General features: G+C 51.5%; 1 protein-coding gene across 32 annotated transcripts in view; it reads right to left on the minus strand.

Annotated features, from left to right (window-relative positions):
- Nucleotides 1-19,741, minus strand: part of PCBP3 (poly(rC) binding protein 3) — a 73,775-nt gene that overhangs the window by 34,734 nt on the left and 19,300 nt on the right. For 28 of the 32 annotated variants that reach the window (XR_003559370.2, XM_055717875.1, XM_055717874.1 and 25 more), the window contains 6 exons: nt 4,524-4,595; nt 4,194-4,217; nt 3,258-3,290; nt 2,498-2,614; nt 1,944-2,075; nt 1,490-1,618 (listed from right to left, as the gene is read on the minus strand). Coding sequence is in view for 31 of the 32 variants with exons in the window: in XM_055717875.1 (XP_055573850.1) it covers nt 1,490-1,618; nt 1,944-2,075; nt 2,498-2,614; nt 3,258-3,290; nt 4,194-4,217; nt 4,524-4,595 (507 nt within the window). In the remaining variant the exon portion in view is untranslated. Of the gene's footprint in view, nt 1-1,489; nt 1,619-1,943; nt 2,076-2,497; nt 2,615-3,257; nt 3,291-4,193; nt 4,218-4,523; nt 4,674-18,373; nt 18,511-19,741 lie in introns of those variants that run through there. The other 4 variants (XM_055717877.1, XM_027803014.2, XM_027803015.2 and 1 more) reach the window with 3 other exon arrangements.

Consider the following 19,741-nt stretch of genomic DNA (forward strand, 5'->3'; position numbering starts at 1 on the left):
TGCATGGGATCTTCTTACCCAAGTTATCTCTGTTGGTTTTCTCCTGGACGTAACTAACAGGCCATAAAGGAGATTATGGAGGTTTCTAGGGGTCAGAAGAGCTTTCAGATAAAAGCTTCCTGGTTCTACCCAAAGTGAAATGACCCAGTTACTGCTGTGTAAGGACAGGCAATATAAATTACGCTATCTCATGGAAAATTCTTCATTTTTTCTGTACATTCTTTGAGACTCCTACTTGTATCCAACTGTCATATCCAAATCTTCCTGCTAAGCACAGGTCTGCAGGAAAGCTGTACGATCAAAGCACAGCCTCTACTATCACAAACCTGCTTTTTCTTTTATTGCGTTACAGATATTGGAGGGGATGAGCAAGGATTTCTGCAGTAAGATAATTTAAGACTGAAAGGTTGTAAGGAGCATCTCTGTGAACTGTTAAAATCAGGGGACTTCCCAGATTTCAAACTGCAGGAAAACTCATGGGTTTTTCTCTTTCCCATTGCTGAGCCATACAGAGGAGCAGCACCCCTTGCTTTGGTCAGCAAGAACAGCAGCCACAGAATCACACCTGCAAGCATCACCTTGGGCTCATCTCTGCCACGGTCCAGAGCATGAGCTGGAGTCACCATGCAGCTAAAACTGCACTCCTCTGGCAGCAGAGCGTACCTGCCTGAGCATCGCTACCAGCAGTGGTGGGTAATGTGGCTCGTGGCAACTCCTTCTTAGCTGTGCTGCTGCCAAAGTGAAACTGCTTACATTTGGATTTGCTTCCCTCTTGGAGCTTCTCCCATCTGGGGTGGCAGGTGTGGATGTGGGGCATGTGGATGTGGTCATGCCTGGCAACAAGCCATTGGCACAGCAGCATCACTCCATGGCAGAGATCTTCAAGCTCTGCTCGTCAGCATTTCTCCCAGAAAATGGCACCTTGGACACATGTCCACACACTCTACAGGCCCTGCTCTCCACCTGCCTTCCTCACTGCCTTTCCCATTGTGCCTCACTGAAGCCCAGCTTTGCGCTCCCAGTTCCAGCTCCCCCAGCACACGGGATGCACTGGCCTTCTCCTCCCAGCCATGGTCCTCATGGGACACCGTGAGTCCCGTGCAGAGGAGGCCAGGCACTTGGAGTGGCTGCAGCCCCCATCCCCTTCCCATGGCACCCTGGGTGCTGCTGGGACACCAGGCTACAGCTGTCCCAGCCCACCTGGCCTCCTCCAGCACCCCTTTCTCCTGCAGCCACCCTGGGCTACGACACAAACCATCTCCTTTGGGGCACCCGACCAGGCAGGTTTCCAGTGTGGGACTCTAGAAACAACGGACGATGGTGGGGAAAACACACTAGGTGCGCATCAAACGGAGGTACCAGGAAATGAGAGTGGTCCGACAACGCGTGGTGAAGGGTACGAGAGACACGCTCCACAGCTCCCAGCGCTGTTGTGGTGCCAGCTGGGTTTTTTTCCTATGTACTTTACCCCCTTTGTTACAGACTGTACCTCCAGCATCACCACACAGATCTGTTTGACACACTGGATAATTGCGTCGGGTGTCCCCGAGATTGTCACCGCCCGCTCCGTGGAGTTGGGCAGCATGTCCCCCGCCACTTGAACCTGAGCACCTGTTGACTGGAGACAGAAAGAGAGAGAAGGAGAAATCCCACAGCTGAATGCCTTTCTTCACAGCCAGCTCCAGCTCCGACGCTACGCGCCTCCCGAGAGCTGCGCTGCCCCGCGTGAGCTCCGATGTGGCGCCCTGCCTGCACCCACAGGACCACGTTGGTCAGGTGCCATGGGATGCTGCTCCTACATCAGCAGGATCATCCTGGGAAGCAATGTGATGCACGATGCTAGCAGCATATGGATCCCCCTTTCCAAGGCAGCTCCCCCTTGGTTACGGATCAGCTCTGAGGAGCTGCAATTACATGCGATAATGAAATCAGCTCTGACTTACCTCCCTGATTTCCTTGATCTTGGAGCCTCCTTTGCCGATCAGCGAACCGCACTGACTAGCCGGCACGACGAGCCTCAGCGTCACCGGAGGTTTGCTGGTAGCAGTGCTGTTGCTCATTGAGTTGGTTATGTCCTTGGGAAGGAAGAGTGCAACGCATCAGCCCTTCGTATCTGACCAGCAGCCTGCCATCCAGGCCAGCCCCAATGCCCTGGGCCAGAGGAGAGGGGTCATGTCCCCCTGACTGCAGTTGGTCTCTGTCTGCAGCTGCATCACTGCGCATCCCTGCAGTTAATTAACTGTGAGACCTTTGGGACAGTTCACTGAAGCTCAGTCCTTGCCTAGTTAGAGATGTCTGGAAGGTTTTGTGCTGAGGTCATGTACCAGTTAAGCAAGTCCAGCCAGCCACACATGGGTCGGAGGTACCCAGGGCCATCTGCACTGCTGGCCCCAACGGTGGGCAATGCCAGAGCTCTGCCTGGCCGGCAGGCCACCCAAGGCCTAGGTGCAGACCCTTTCACTCTGCCCTCCTGGGGCAAACGGCTGACATTTCTCACCTCCTCAAATTTGTAGGCGATCATGGCAAAAGCCTTGAAGATGGCATCGGTGGGGCCGGTGATGGTCACAATTCGCTCGGGACAGTTCCCCTCCGAGATGTTGATCCTAGCCCCGCTCTGGAAGGAGAAGAGCAGCCCTGGAATAGCCACAGCCAAGCAACCAGCGGGGATGCACCGGAGGTGCAGCCCTTCCTCTGAGTCAGGTCCTGTCTCAGCCTGGTCCCTGGCCATCCCTAACTTTAAAAACTCCCACCCTTGCCCCCTGCGATGCTTCCAGCACTGCCTTGCCCCAACCCTCAGAACAGGCTTCCAAGCATCTGCTTTGGGTCTTTTACTGCAATGCAAACCCACACAACCAAGGAAAGACCAGCTCGTGGGATCACTGCTTGTAAAAGGAAGAGTTTTGCCTACTGATCTGGTAATTCCTTGCTAGCTGCATGTGCAAAGTCCTTGGACAAACTCAAGCATCTTATGAGTGACTTAATTTCAGTGTTTCATTAAGAGCAAATTCTTGGCTCTGGAAAACTCCTAAGAAATGTGATAGGGGTTTGTTTGAGTATAGAGCGAGAAAACTGGACCAAAAAGCTCTGGGGACAACTGGCTTGTGTGTGTCCTGACCCTGGGAGTTGCTGCACCCATCGCACAGGGCGATGTGCAGCTCTGGCCGTCGTGCTGCACGCTGCTGGGCAGCGGAGCCCGCCGGCCCTTCCCACTCCTCTCCCCTCCTCCTACAAATCATTTTACCCATTAGGTTGCTCACCTCCTCACGCATCTTCTTCACAGTCTCTCCTTTCTGAAAGAAGCAGAAACACAGGCTATTACTAAAAATTCAAGACTTCCACCTTCAAAACAACCCTTCCAAACACCCGCCTTTAGCTCTGAAGAGCTAAGAGTGGAAGCCATCGTAGCCCTGCTCCCTGTGTCTGTGCGCCACAACAGTTAAAAGAGCTACTAATGCACAACCACAGCCTCCACCTCCCTTTCTACATTTCCCATTAAGAGGAAAACTGCAGAGAAAAAGCTCTGAAACTGGTCTGATGCTGAGAAAAGCTGGCACTTCAGAATGGCTTCAGAAAGCAGTTTCTGATCAAGTATCTATAGAGAGAACTAGTATCTTTATATCCAGATATAAAGCAGGTACAACTGTAAATCTTTCCAGGGCTAGATAGGCTGATGGAAAAATAAGGCACAGCCATATGGGGGAAAGGTGTTGAGGCTGAAAATCTTTGCCACCATAAACTGGCCTTTTAAAAACACCAAAAAACCAATCCTGGATAGCCAGGACTTTCCAAACCACCACGGCAAGCACCAGGGAGCAGAGCACCTCGTGAAGTTTTTCTACACGAGCTAAATGGTGTCCTGTGGCCTCAGAGACAAGTGCTCCAGAATTTAAATGAGTCTGCATAGCATTTTTTAGTCTCTCTTAATGAAGTCAGGGCAACATGATCATAAACAGCTATCCATCAGCCCAGGGACACAGCTGGAAACAGCACTAGGTATGTCTGGCAGCTGTTTTTTTTTAGGGAAATGGTCTTTGATCCCTTTGGGGGTCTCTCATCATTTCTGTCTTACAAATGCAGCAACAAGCCCATGCACACCAAACTTCTAAGGACATCACAGGGAAGAGGTGACTGGCATCTACAGCACCACAGATGCAGGCAATAGCATTAAATACATATTTAAAAGACATTCTTACCTTTCCAATGATGCTTCCAACTTCCTATCAAAATAAAGACAAACACAAAGGAATCAACATTACAAAACATGAAGACAATCCAGCTCAACCCCACAATGAAGCAAAGACCTGGTACGCACTGTCCCCAGCAGAGGGACAGCATGGGGGGCAGGCACGAGAAGGGCCAGGAGCACCATGTCACTGTGCCACCCTCCCCATCAGCGGGAGGGCACCTGCTTCTGGCACCCCGGGGCCAAGGAGGTGGCACATGGGGCTGGCTGGACCCAGGCACAGCTGGAGAGGAGGTGGGAGAGGGAGCTACGAGGAAATCCCCTCGCCAGGAGGCCTTACCTTGCCGTGCATCAGCAGCCGGATGGTGAGGGTGACGTTCAGGCCGCCTTCGGAGACCTTTGATTCCATTTCCTACCGGGGGACGGGAGACGTGCGTTAGCTGGGAGGGCAGCCCCGGTGCAGGAGGAGACAGCACCACGGCCGTATCACCTGGAGACAGAGAGGGGAAAGGTCTTCTCTCAAAACAGGCGTGTTCCTCGATGTGGGATGGACCCTGCAGAGCAGCAGGGTGTGGGAAGCCCCAGCTGGAGGAGCTGTGGGAGATGTCATGGGCTGAGCACCTTGGTGGGTACAGACTGGGCCGTCTGCTGGCTGCAAGGACCACGCTGGGTGCAAGCCTGGGAGCAGCCCATAGTTCTGCTTTATGCAAAGGCATTGTGGGCGTAAAGATTCAGTGTCCGAGATGGCACAGCTAGATCCCACCTGCATGAGCCAAAAAGCCGCTGTGCCCAGCTGAGTGCATGGATGCAGGAGCAGGGAGTCAGTGAAGCAGCCTGGCCAAAGACTGATGGCTGAACTGGGACTTTAAAAGACCCAGGGCACCTATCTAGCAAAACAGGATTCACCAGGTGTGAACAGGCACCCAGAAAATCAAAAACCAGTGTTTCAGTAACCAGGAAATATATCTGACCCCACGAGTACAGAGTGGGAAGGCCAGAGCTGGTGTCCCAGTTGCTACACATCTGCATTTTCATCCTGATCTGTGAGCACCCCAGCTGGGCACTGCATCTCAGACCCATGTCATTTCCAGTCATTCCTGCTTGGCATGTATCTAAAGAAACCTCTGGGAGTGGCCCGGTGCTGTCGTGTTCCTTCTCCTTCCCATTCTCTCTCCTCCTCTGCCCTCTAGAGGGAAAAACGCCACTGATGTTTTCAAGGCAGAGGGGAAAAAAATCACAGAACAGCAACAAATCTTTCCTTTTTCTTTCCTGATGCCTCCTCAGTAGTATCTCCGTGAGAGGACCTGGCATATGAAATGCCTCTGACATACTGCACGGGGAGACTGGTCCTGTCTCAGAGGGAGATGCCAGCATCATCCTTCTATGTGCAATGCCGAGAGATACGTAGCAATTCTCCACCATGTTATTTAATCCCTCAGTATATATCAGATGAGAGATTTTTCATCCTGGTCATGAGCATCTGGCATCTTCCCTTGCTCAGACAGGGACTTATCCCCGTCTTAATGGGAGGTAAAGCAGTTCCCAAGTATTACTTTAATGCAAAGAGGCAGTCAGGATGAATAAACATACAGTAACGCACAAATCATGACTGGGAGATGGGTTTGATGTAAAACCTCTTCCAAGAAGTTATGATGAAAGCCAAAATGGACTAAAACCACGTGGTTTGCAGGGGAACGGTGTTCCCACCGAGCTAACAGGAGACCAGCTCACTGGGAATGAGGTTGCTCATAACCTACTTGCAAATGCTAATCTTGAGGCCACTGGATGTTAAAAATGAAAAAAAGTAAAATCCTCACAAGAAGGATAAGAAATGAAATGTGTTGAAGATGTCAAGCCAAAAGGCACTGTTGAGGGCGGGGAGGAGGTGATTTTTTTCCGAGGAAGAAGGTGACAACATTGGGGACCAGAATAATGGGAACGGGCTGAGACACTATACCACAATGTGCAAAATCAGTAACGTTGTCTTTCAAGACAGAGCCCATTGCAGGTGAACAATAAAGGAAAATGTGTTGGTTTAACCCCAGGCTGACTCCCATGCATGGGAGGCAATGCTGAAAAAGTTGAATGGGCTGATTTGCGGAGGTCAGCATTGCCAGTGTTCCTGATGTCCCAGCAGACAAAGTACCTGCAGCACAGAGGTGCCCCCATGGCATAGGGGGACAGCCATCCCTGAGGATGTCCTGCCCCAGAAGCAATCTAGCCCTGTCACAGGGAAAGAAACAAAGCCATGACACCACTGCAGCACCCACAAGGCTGGTGCACACCAACACAGAGGTACAGCTCCCCTTCCCGGCTGAGGAGCATCCTCTGCCAGCACAGTCAGAGGAAGGTAGAAGCTGTTCACAGCTGATGGTCAAGGTGTATCCACAGGCAGTGGCTTTCATGACTTGCAGACGCACTATCCACAAAGCCACCCTGCCCCACACACCACCCCAAGGGATTTTTTTTTTTGCAAGCTGCTCTACCACAGTGGCCTGGGAGCTGAAGCCCAGGGTGCCAGCCCCACAGCTGGGAATAGGCAGGTGAGGGTGGGACCCTGGAGCAGCTTGGGCTTTGCCACCATGGTGGTGGACCCCAAAGCCCAGCTGGGTGGCTGAGGTGCTCTAAACCCAGGCACATCCTTGCTGGCAGCCCCGATGAGGTAGGTCATGACTCCCCTGCTAAAGGACTGGCCAAATTCACCAGTTTGCTTTCACCAAATGTCCCACAGCGGCAGCGCTTACTGTGGGGGTGTCTGCCATCCCTTGCTCCACATCCCTCACAGGAGGCACCCTGCATCAGGCCGTTATGTAAATGTTTCCAATTGATTGAAAAAGTGGGTCATGTGTTAGCCAAATGCTCCTGGCTTTAAGATTTATCAGCATTATTAAATTAAACACGCTTCATGCTCCAGTGAGCGGGAAAGCTACATTGGCCTTTTCTTAATCATACTAGTGAAAGGTAAGTCTTTTATATGGGGGTTCATAAGCTCAATGGAAATGATGGGAACAATGGAGCCAAGGCATTTACCCTGGGCACGTGCCTCCCCCCAGAGCCCTCATTCTTCACAGACAAAGGGCTTGGAAAAATTATCCCCCAAACGCCATTTTGAGCATTTCAGAGCATTCCCTGCCTGGAGAGAGACCCATCTCAGACCCTTCCTCTTCACTGTCGTATTCTGCCTAGTTCACGGCAGCTTTGAAATGGCTTCTTTGTCCATATACTTGCAAGCCCTGAGGACACCATTACATCCAGTCCAATGGCTAGAGCAGATCCAGAGCCCAGCTCCAGCCCAGTGCAAAGCAGGTGCAGCCCCACAGAGGTCAAAGGCACAGCATTAGGAGACAGAAGTGTCAAATTTGCCCCTAAAATGGAAGTTGCACAGCAAGCCAAGCGAGGCTCTGCTGAGCATCATGCCTGGGAAACTGCAGGCAGAGGACCAGAGAGGCATCCTCCCATGCAGTGCCACCATGGGGAACAGCCAAATGTCTTTGTACCACATTGAGGGGAACTCTGCAGAGTGGGGAGCACTGTGCCCTGCACTGATCTGCCCCAAAACTGCCAGATAGCATCTTTCCAAAGGATGATCCTGTTACAGAATAAATAGGCCTTTTAAATGCAGCTGCCTTTTGGGAGAGTCCTCGGAGAAGGTATCATCAGTACCCAGAGCAATTTGGTTCTTCCTTCTCCCTTGGTTTTGAGGTTAAATACATCAAATCCCCGGAAATTTCCTTAATCTGTTATGAATTCCCTATGTCTGAAAAAGCAGCTCAGGCACCAGTGACTGAGGAGAAGGAGAAGAAGAAGGAATATAGAAACCCAGAACAGCAGAAAGACCCCTCTTCCCCATGCACAAACATACATACTCTGATTTTTCTCCTTTTCAGTTTTTTAGAGGTTGGAGTGATTGTCTAAGCTGGTGCTCTTGAGTTATGCCGGCTGATACCGCACAAATACTGACACTCTCCTAAAATTCAAGCAAAACCTTCTAATTAGGGGAATTCTGAACACTGTGTATTAAATACCATGATCATTGTCCAGACAGGAGACGGCACGTGAAGCAGAATAGGGGGAGCTCTGGGCTGGAATTCATTCTCCAGCCTGGTTTCCAAATGGGAGCTGGAAAAGGGGATGCTGGAATCCCCGCAGCCCCTCTGGACAGGCGATAGCAGGGGGCTCGGCTGAGCTCAGGCAGAGCCAGTGTCCCTGCAGGGGCTGGGAGACATTGCTGGCTTCACACCCGCCAATGCCAGCCCTCCTCCTCCTCCTCTTCCTCTTCCCATGCATCCACTTGGGCTCCCTGGGCACGTTGGCCACAGGTGAGCAAGTCCAGTGGCACAGCTCCAGCAAATGCTGCCTATGCCTCCTCTGCAAACACCCAGCAGAGCACCGAGGCATCTGCTGCTGGCACTGGGGGGCAGCTCCCCCAAGACAGCCCCCGCCACCTTAGGATGCGGCAGCAGCAGCCTGCATTTTGGAGAAGGTGGCTGAGGCTCTCAAAAATGAGCTCCATCACAAAACTGTTCCTCTTGCTTTGGCACTAGCACTACTACTGCCTGCAGACCACAACTCCAGAGGGAGGGTCTCTCTCATCTGCACTAAAGTCATCCTGGTGCCTCTGGGATGGACGGCCCTGCCAGAAGGCAGACACACAAGGTAGGGTTTATTTGGTAGATCTTGGCATGGAATATTCTCATCGGCATTACGGACATCAAATTTCATTGCTTCATCTAGGGATTTGTTTTGGGGAACAGCAATGTTTTGTTCAAGCTGTACAAAAACAAACAGAGGACAACTCGCTGCAAAAATGTCCCACAGACATAACCCACTCCCTCCCTGACAGGTTTGGATGGAAAGTTCACGGGCACTGCCAAGCAAAGTCAAGTCTCTGTCACTCCCCTTGCCCATTGCACAGCCTCCAGAAAACAATAAATAAACTGATAAACTCCAACACTTTGGAGCCTTGTTGACCAAGAGCCCTTGCCGAGCTGTGCAGGTAAAGAGCAGGGTGGCCAGGGCACCAGTCTGTAGGGGATGCCGTGCCACCTGCCCAGAAGACCACCCCCGAGACCCTACCCTGGAGCATGCTGGTGGAGACATCCCAGTTTCTTTGGTGTTTCAGGAGCCCCACCAGCAGAAAGCCAGGTGTTAAAGATGACCACAAAACTTCAGCGTCCTTTAGTATACCGCAATACGCGACAGCGTGGCCCAGATTTCTAATGGGGTTGGCAGACTTTCACAGCGGGGATTAACATCTTGGCCAGAATGTCCATCACTCAAGACAAAATTTTCCATTGAGAGGGAGGAAATGTTTAAACACCTCTGTCCTCTCAATACCCCCTTCACAAAACTCCAACCAGCGTTTTCTGACCCTTGGAAAATGAAATATGTGCTAAACAGAGAGAAAAGCAGGGGAAGCCTGGGAAGAAGCTGCTTTTCTGACATTTTATGCTTCCTAGCTTGCTTTCCCAAGGAGCATTGCCTGTCCACCTGCGTAAGCAGGAGCTTTCTCCCCACTCATCTCCCAGTGGCTTGATCCTGCCATTAAGACATAATCCGGCGATTTCCAGCACTGTGTTTTAGTGTCTGGGAAGCGCTGCAATGCAGCCATCTCGGGATTATGACGACAACACAGTCTGGCCAGGTCAGGACAGGGGTGGAAGGAGAAAAAACACTACAGCAGAAAACTAAAGTCAAGCATTCCCTCAAACCCAGGCTCCAAATGGAAACACATCAGCCACCGGCAGGTTTTGCTGTCAGAAGACGAAGCTGTGAGAGGACAGTAGCACCATATAAATGAGTGACATCAAATGCCATTTTGCAATAAAGCTGCTTTTCCAGCTGCTGCCGCTTTCCACAGACCAGTCATTTTGGTTGACCTTTCCTCTGCTTACTCTCCAGCTTCAGTGGAAATAGTTCAGATACCTCTAACCAAAAAAGAAGAAAAAAAGATGTCCCACACTACCTTGGTACATCAGCCAGCAGTATATCTCTGCTTCTCACCTGCCCTTGATCTTCCCAAGCATCATGGGAGACAAACATCCCTGCTCTTGCCCTCCCAGCAAGCATCTCTGGAGGCTTCGTTCTCAGTCACCTGCTCCCCTTTCCCTGCTCTCCTCTGGGTGAGACGTCTCCACTCACGGCACAGGGTGTCACTCATTGACTCCTGACAAGCAATTATAACCTGCTTTCCCCTCCTTGCTTATGTGCACCACGGTGCTCTTCCAGACTCACTCACCGCTATGACCCCAATTACTATTGTGGGGATACAGATGTGCCTTCCTCTGGACCCTCTACTCCCTCCCTTCTCCTCTCTGCTCTGCTGGCTCCTCTGCCCACAAATTCAGTGCTAAGGCCATCAAAGCAGCCTCTCCTGCTGCCTCGTTTGCCACCTCTGTGCCTCAGGTGGTCTTCTAACTCCTGCTTCTCCCACCAGTCAGCTGGCTGCCACTCTTGGGAGCTCTTCTTTATTTCCTAAACAATCATTTCCTACCACCCTTCCCATCGGCAAGTCTTTCTTCCCAGATCCTTTGCCCTCTAGAGAGCAGGATTGTTTTTCCAGGGCCTTCCAGGGAGAAAAATTGGCTTTAGATATTGGTATTAGCTAAAGTTCAGGAGCAATAGTGTGATAACCCACAGCTCCAGCCCTGCCACACTGCGGTGGGCTCAGCCACATCAAGCCAAACACACACCTCTGCTCTCAGACCAGCCCAGAGCTGTGCTGAGCCTGCTCTTCCCTCCAGAAAATTCCCAGCTGCTTTCCTGGGTTTCTCCTTCAGCTGGTGCACCCACAAGCTGGTATCAGGCTGGGCACCCTGCTTTGGGTGTTGACCATGCCAGCCTCCTTTGCCTCTGCAGAATCACCTTACATTTATAGCATTTTCAGTGGGATTCCACGTATTTAAGAGCAATTTCTGACCTGATGAATAAACCAAGAGGAATAGAAACACAGCATCACATACCTCCAGCACAGTCCAGGAAAGCTGGCAAGTCTCTACAACGAAGAGTAGCACAAACCCCTGGCTCCAGCCCTGGAAACCCAGGGAGGGATGTCCAGTGAGAGCCCCTGCTCGTCCTCTGAGCACCATGCAGCTCATCACAGCACACTGCACCTCAACAGTTATTAAACCAGACCAGCCGCAGCCACCCACAGAAGTGCAACCCTGGCATGGCTGGCGCATGGATGTGCAATCACGCGTGAAATCAGAATCGGGCCCCTCACGTCAGATGGTGTTAGTCTCCACCGTCTCTCAGGCAAGCCCAGTCCAAGGAGAACAACTGGTTTTGTCACAATGGTGGTGCCCTCATCACGATCTTTTGTGTGAAGGCCAGCAAACAAAGCTGCAGCTTTTCCCTACCAATCTCCTTGGCATGAAGGTCTCAAACATCATTTCATCCCATGCAACAGGACATCAGGATGATAGCACCCACCTCTTGCCCCTGATGCATCTGCAGGAGACAAAACTCGGAGGCTTATGTTCATTACCGGGTTTAGAGGGAATTCAGGTAGCTGTACCTGAGAGACTTATCTGCAGAGATCTATAGGACGCAGAATTTCCATTCATTCTCATGAGCCACTGCAGCGTTGCAAGCAGAGGTTGGGCACACAACAGTCAGGGCAATGCAGTGCAGTAGGAGCACGCTATTAGATGCCCTTGTGCAACCCAGAAAACCCTGTCTGGGCTGGTTTCAGGGCTCTGATTTTGGGACCCTGAGCAAAATCAATGACTTGAACCTGTTAAACCACCAGCTTGACAAGCTGAGATAACCCTGCTTAGAATAATAATGGATCTTCCCTGAATTTGTTTAATTTTGTAGTTAATTAAAACTGCTTTTGACAGGCTGGGGTGAGCAGGTGGGTGGGAACAAGTCACTTTAATTCAGCCACTTCCAATCCACCCTGTTAGTTCCTTTTGGAACAATTTGCCAATAAAAATAGTATTTTCAGTAAATGTCAAACTGCTGAAGTACGCCAGAAATTTCACCCCACGGGGTGATGAGGGCCAGCGCTCTGCACTACTCGCTTCAGTCTGCTACGACTCAGTGACAAAGAGCATCCTCAGATATCTGTGAGCCTTTAGCAAGTGCTGGATGGACTCAAGACCCCGTGTGCTGAGAAAATAAGATTTCCTGGGATAAGGAAGGTCACTCTGTTTCTAGTCTGCCAGAAGATTAAAGAACAGATAAAACCGAGCCATTACAGTATTTTCTTGAAATACTGGCTGTCCGTCCATGCCCAAGGTAATGTTTCAGAGAGGCTAGGAGCAAGGGCCCCAGAGAAGCTGCTGATGGACCGGTGAGGACCAAGCGTCAGCTCGGTCTCTGCTCAGCCCAGGGGCTCTGGTCATCTCGGGAAGGCAGAGCCAGCAGCACCGCATTGCACCCCCAGCCTGAATGCTGCCGCCGGGCTCAGCACTGCAGAGTGGGGTGGATTCTGCTGCAGCATCCGAGTGACAGGAAAAAAATCCCAAAGCTTTCATGAATTAGCTGAAACAGCACCGCCTTGCACTGTGGAGATCGGGAAGATGACTACTTCAGCACCGTGTTCCATGTCAGCAGTCCTGAACGTGCAGGTCTCGGGAACCACCATGAACCATGCCGCAGAGGGCGGCTGGACGGAGCTGCTGGAGAATGGAGACACTCATGTGATGTGAAGGGTGCCGGGGCAGCTCATCCAGCACTTCTGTAAAGCACCAGCAATCAACACCCCCTGGGATGAGCCTTCACACAGCAGGTAAATGTCCTAACTGGTAGTACAGTGGCAGCAGTAATGAGGCCAGGTGACAATCCTGGTGGGGGAAGCTCTTGGAGAGCAGAGCGAGAAGCCAAAGTGAGCTTGGCAAAGGGGAGACAATAAGATGCAGTTCAGCAAGGCAAAGTACTGAGGTTGGCAGTGTGCAATTAAGTGCACAGAAACAGGCAGAGCTCCCCATCCACCTGAAAACGGCTGGGAGCAACAATTCAACTTGCAGGATCTGCAGAAGGAAACCAAGAATGATGAGGTGGGTCTTCACAGGAGATCCAGCCAGCAGAGAAACCCCAGCTCCCTGGGGACAGCAAACACAGCTGGAGGAACCAAGGCTCTGCAGGACAGGGAGGGGGTGGGAGACAGGCCAACGGTCTTGAGTGTGGGGCTTAGACTGCAGTGAAGATCCAGGTCAGACCCTGGAAAAGAGCTTCTGTCATGTGCTGTTGGTGACAATGTCATTCTGCCAGTTACGGTTGTTTAAATCTTACAAACATTTGCATATTTGCAAATAAATCTCACCTCTGTTGGACAACTGCCCTATTTATAACCTTGACACTGAGCTATGCCCAGGGACAGTCACGCTTCAGGGATGCATCCAAATTAGCCTTTTTTCCCCCCAACCAGAGGTACAGGAGCCAGGAGATGCCGCCTTGCACCGGGAGATACCTTGACAGATGCCCCAGGGGTGCTCTGCCAGGGCTGTGCATCAGCTCTCCGAAGGACCCATGTCTTGCCCAAAGGATGCCAGCACAGCCAGCACTGGAAACACCCCTCCGGAGATCGAGGAGTGAGACAATCAGATAGAAGTCCCCTATGTGTCAGTTTTTACATGCCATTTTTCAGGGGAAGGCCAAAGGACACCCCAAAACATGCTCGTGGCCATAGGTCCATGCTGGCTGCTCATAAAGGAGAGACCACGGGGAGCTTTGTGGAACTTGGAGGACAAGTGGCTTGTCCTCCAGCAGCAGGGAGATGAGAGGGCACAGCTCTGCAAAGAGCTTCAGGCACCACACTCCTGGCATCCTTTTAACTGGGGGTGGGGGGCTGGGGAGGTGCAGCTGAGAGGAGACCACCTCGGGGGCCTTGGAAAAGCAGAAAGCAATGGGCACGCTTATCCCACCGCCATGCCAGAGACTGCACAGCCTTAACCATAACTTCAGGGGGTAACTCAGTCCTCACCTAAAATTGCTGGATGGACCTAACCAGCACAGGACTGTTGCCCATGCTGTTAACTGCTGCTGCACGGATACATGCATGGCCACAACACCTACAGAGTGGGCACCAAACACCACCACCACCATTTTGCTTGATCCAGCCACCAGGGACATGGCCTCCTGTGCCCTCACATCTCTCTCCACCTCGGCCCATCATGCTGCACATCCTTTCAGGCATCCTGGAGAGCTGGGGCCAGGCGGCATCCACATCCAGTGCATCCTCTGAAACAGATGAGGATGCAACCAGGAGCATCTCCCCACAACTTAAAGCAGCAGGCACGCCATGGCCCCACCATCCATGACCCCCTTCATTCCCCTCCTCCAGAGCCTGCTGGCTGCCCTGGCTTTAATCCTGCAGGCAGCATCATCCCAATAATTTCCCTCCATTTTCAATCTACTGATCTGGGGGCAGTCAACAAATCCCTTCATCCCAAGAGCGAAGCAATCTACTGCCTCATCTCATCCCATCTCCATTTCTCTCTCTCTAATCCGTGGAAACAGGGATGAGGTTCGCAAGGCATGGGCTGCACTGGAGGCGTCTGCCCACGTGCCGGTGGACAGACGGACAGACCGACCCAGAGCACATGGGGACAAACAGGAGGTGCCAGGTCAAGATGGGCAAGGTACCTGCTGTTTTGACCATGCCCAGTGTCTACAAAAACCAGCTGATTTAGCTGATGATTTGGGGGTTTTTTTTAGAAGTAGGTGGCAGCCCAACATCGTGCTGCACAGGATGAAAGATGGGGCGGTTGGAGCTGCTCTCATGAATGCCACCAAAATCCTCAAAGCACCTGGGGCAGGTCCTAGCCCCTCCTGATCCAGGGATGTGGGAACAGGTAGGTTACCCCCATTACCCCCACCATGCTGGGGACATAAGGGACAGACTGAGTACAGCATTGTTCTGCCGATCCCCTCCACACAAAACGCGTGGGGACCAGGTGAGACCGATGGGGGGGGCCACAACCAGCCTGGGCCCATAAATCCCAGCTCCTCCAGGCTCAGGGCTGGATCCTGTGCCTGTGCCATTCTGCCACAAACCTAAACCTGTGACTCTCACCCTGGCCATAGATGCTCTTTGGAATGGGACACTAATGGGAGACACAGGAAAGGAGACCCTTGGGGTCTCTCCCCGCCCTGGAGAAGCAACCAAATTGGTCAGAATGCAGCACAAACCCCATCCTTCTTTTTCCAAGCATCCATTTGCATGGGGCTGGAGAAGGTGGGGGGTGAGTCCACGCTCAGTGGCCACCACAAGGCCATGTCCTGCCTGATGCTGCCCCCAGCTAAAAGCACCTTGAGGAAGAAGGCTGCGGGGATAGCGTGTGACAAGCTGCCCAGTGGCCACGCCAGCGGCGGAGTTGGGCTGCACGGCCCCCATCCCATGCTCAGCAGCAGAAGCTCTCCCCGGGTTTGGCCAGCAAGGAGGACGATGGCGGTCCTCGGCGGCCGGGGGTGGATCGCTGCCACGCCGCACTCAGACCCTGACAGCAGGCTCCAAAACTGTCACTCCCGATCTGTTTTCACTTCAGCTAAACCTCAACCCCGATTAAAATCAAGGAGAGCCGCCTTCTCCTCTCTCCTTCTCCCCGTGGTAGGTCCTCTGTAACCTCGGGTCTAAACACTGCACTGGTCAGGGAATGGGTGAATTTGCTCAGCTGGGAATCAGGGCTGCTGGGGAAGGGGCCACGAGCAACCCTGTCCCCAAAGCTGGCCCTAGCTGCAAGGGTCCCATCCCTGCAAGGCTGTGGGTCTCTGCCAAAATCCTGGGCGAGATGTGCCACCAATGCCTTGACCTGCCTGTGCCACCAGTGGTACCCTGGCAGCTCCGGATGACAGTGCCTCCCTGGAGGAGGTCTGGCATCAGCGGGGTGCCCTGTGCTGGCACCCACCGCCTGCTACCAGTTCATTTAGCAAAGCCTGAGTGAAATAAAGAAGTTAAACCAGATACACTTGTGTACACAACTGCATGTACCAGGATGGATGCCTTCGGTGAGGGGCTGAAAAAAGTGCACCGCGGGAAATTCACTTTCCATCTCAGCTGGCCAAAAAGAAGCTGCAGAGGTCTGGAAAACGCAAGCCAGGCACGCTGCCACCCACCCTCACACTGCAGGAATGGGGGTTCAGTGCCAAAGGTGCCATCCTGTGCAGCATGTCCTAAGGCTGGGAAAGCATCCTCTGCTTCACCAAAAGCAGACACATCGCTTTGCTACACATTGGATCCGGGGCTGCAAGCGCTCTGCTGCCAGCAGGACCGAGCTCATCCCCATGTGCCGGGCATGAAGCCCCTGCTGCAAGGAGCCACGTTGGCCCTCAGCGTGCCGCCGGCAAGGTGCCCGCTCTGCTTGCTGCACAGCAAACGTCCATTTTCCAAGCGGGTGTCTGACTTGGAGGGAAAAAATAATCATTGCCTGAGAAAAGTGGTCCTGGGACCACCAGACCAGGGAGGGTAAAAGCATCGTTGGTCACTACCCAGAAGAGCATCCTGCAAGGTGGTGAGCATCTCCCCGTGCAGGTGCCCTGGTCCCCTCCGCTTCCACCTCAAATCGGTGCTGGCCGCTGCAGAGGTGGTTTGCTCGGTCTGCTCTGCACAACCTGGGCCACCAATTCTGACCGCATTTGTATTTTCACATCCTATGCACTAAAATCCCCAGCTTCTCTAACACATTTTGAAGGCATTAAAATAATGTTAAACCCCCTTAAATATGTGCATTTTTTTCCCCTTGGTCTTGATGAGTACCCTTTTTTCCCCACCCCAAAATGACTGGTTTTCTTCAGAAGGAAATGTCCTCTTAATTCAGCAAGATTAAAAGAACATTTTTTACAGTTATTTCTAAGGAAGAAAGAATTTCAAATCTGCTTTTGTATCCAAAAATAATAATTTTTTTTATACAAATTAATGCATAAAAGAGGGGGAAAGTCTGAGATTAAGAGCTTCAGAAAAATTACTGAATTATTTTGGAATTCTGTATTAAAAGCAAAACGCCAGATATTAGGAAAAACTGCTGGTTTTCAGGGTTTGGTTTCTGTCATTTTGGTCAAAATGCAGGCTAGCATCTGCCTTTGCATCTGTCAAAACAAAGGTCAATCATTTTATGGAAACTTAAACACAATGCCCTTGATCCACCGTTTCTTGTTTATTTTTAAGCCGGACGTGACTGCCAACTAATAAAATAAGATTTTCTAATACGGTTCACATTAAAATTACATTGTCCCAGAAAACTCAGAATTACAAGAAAAATATGTCCAAGAACATTTTCCCTTTATAATAAGGAGATGATATTTTGGGATTGATTTTAAGAGCATTTAAGTCCTATATAACCTTTTCGACTCATAGTTCGCTTTTCCACCTATACAGCAATGGTGTAACCAAAGAAAATGCAACAGAAATGTGACAGTATCAGAAAGAATTTAGCCACCCTGAGTAAAATGGGTATCTGAAGGCAAACTGAAAAGAAAACAAAGCGAGCCTCATAATAAAATGTATTCCTCTCTCCAGATCAAATTTCCCCGGCACAAGGGAAAAACAAATAATGGAAATAGAACCAAAAGGTAAAAATTAAATCAACCAGGGTTGGGGGTTTCATGACGTTGCCAGACTAAGATGTGATTAACATCAATGTTATTTTGGTATCAATTTCTTTAAGGCAATTTGATTTGTGCTATTCCCACCCCAGCGCATACATAAGCGACACTGTCCAAAGCTTGCACTGTAAATCACGCAAATTAGGAATGGCTGAATATTCTGGTTAACACAGAGATGGACGCTCCCCTACCCAGGAATACAGCCTTTGGCATCTGCCGCAAAACAGAGTTAAAACTGAATTTTGTTAAAATAACGCACATGCTCCAACAGAGAACGACAATTTTGCAAGACAAATTTGCACAAATATTTTTGCAAAAAAAATTTTGCACAAGTATCTTGCAAAACGATTTTGCACAAATATTTTGCCAATATCAGGAGAGACGTGAAGAGCAGCCGTTAAGTTAAGCTAACCCCCTTGCTCGCGCACCTATTTCTCCCCATAATCCCACCTCCCTGCCACACAGACTTAGATTTCCTCTACAAGAGATTCACTTAAGATGGCTCTTAAGCGTTCAGAGCTCTTCTAACCCACACTGGAGCCCCAAACCCGACCCATTTCATGATTCTTCCCTGATTTTCATCGGTAGGAAAAGTTGCACGCGGCAGGTGGTCTTCCACCAACACAATCTTTTAAATCTTCTTACCTTCCCCAAAGAGCCGCTTTAGTGCCGATTTGGCGTGAGGGGGGTCCAGACAGATGGCCAGTCTTTGCACGTTTGGAAAGGATGAAAAATGCTACGGGGGAAAAAAAATCCCAGTGATTTTTTTTTTTTGCCGTACAGCGCAGAGGGCTCCGAACCTCATTGGCCCTGGGAGGTCCACCACGTGGCACGGTATGAAGAGCACGTGACCTATTTTCTCCCAAATCCCTCGGTCTGCTGGAAAGGGGGATGCACCCACTGCTGATGTTCTTGTTATTTCAGTGGGCTTTGATTTTTTTTTTTTTTAATTTTATTTTTTTAAAGGCCACTGAGCAAATCGGGTTGCCTCAAGGCGATGAGGGCGAACCAGCCAACGCTTTCAACATGAAGGAGAAAGGAGCTCGGGAATGAGACAAGCAGCGGGGTGCTGCCTGTCTGCTGGGGGAAATTTGGGGATGCTTTCCCAGGGTATCAGCAGAGCGGTGCCTGCCCACCCACTCCAGGGATGGAGCCTCTGGGAGAGAGAGGAGGGCATACAGCAAGGCACGTTTGGCTGCTGGCGATGGGCTGTGCTAAACCCTCATCTCAGAGGCAGTAGCAGCAGCAGCGGCGGCAGGAAGGACCAGCCTGAAGCCCTGACTGCAGACCCCAGAGCTCAGCTGGCTCCCTGAGCCTCAGAGGAAGGGAATGTGTTACAGCTGCTCCATCACCAAAACAAGATTTTATCTTAGCCCCCCACATTGCTCCTGACCCCTCCCAGGCGGATCCCCTCCCCTGCTGCCCTCCTGGCTAATGCACGGTGGTTGCACCAACCAACTGCTCCGGGAGATGACCGCTCTCCTGCTTTGGGGGCAGAGGGTCTGCTGAAACAGCTTTCTTGGAAGAAGGACCAAGTACAGAGGGAGCGTGGCATGCTCCGGGTGGGCATCGCCTGCTCCCACCACCCCATGGCCACACCAGGCTCAAAGGGCATTCCAAAGTGTCCCACCACAGGCACTCACTAAACCTAAAATGCAGCACAGCTCTGGGGATGTTCTGCCCCAAAATGCTCCCTGAGGCCCTGTGGAGCAAGGCAAGCCAAGCCACAGCTCCCAGCATCTGACTTTGGCACTGGGGGTCCTTCGTTGCCCCCAGCCCTGTATTTCCCAGGGGACAGCAGCTCTAAGCCACCAAATCCCAGCCAGCCACAGCCCCCGGGGCCAAGCAGCCCCTGGCCTTCCCTTGGTAACCCGCAGGTACCAGCCCATCAGTGTCAGGACACTCTGGAGAAGGGAAAAGGAATTTCTGGAGGCCAAGACATCCTCCTATTTTTCCTGTCAAAGCTCAAGCACATCGGTCATGCCACTCAGAAGCTGCATTTTTCTGGCAGCC

Source organism: Falco cherrug, chromosome 8 (genome assembly GCF_023634085.1).
Source record: "Falco cherrug isolate bFalChe1 chromosome 8, bFalChe1.pri, whole genome shotgun sequence".
Taxonomy (NCBI): Eukaryota; Metazoa; Chordata; class Aves; order Falconiformes; family Falconidae; genus Falco; species Falco cherrug.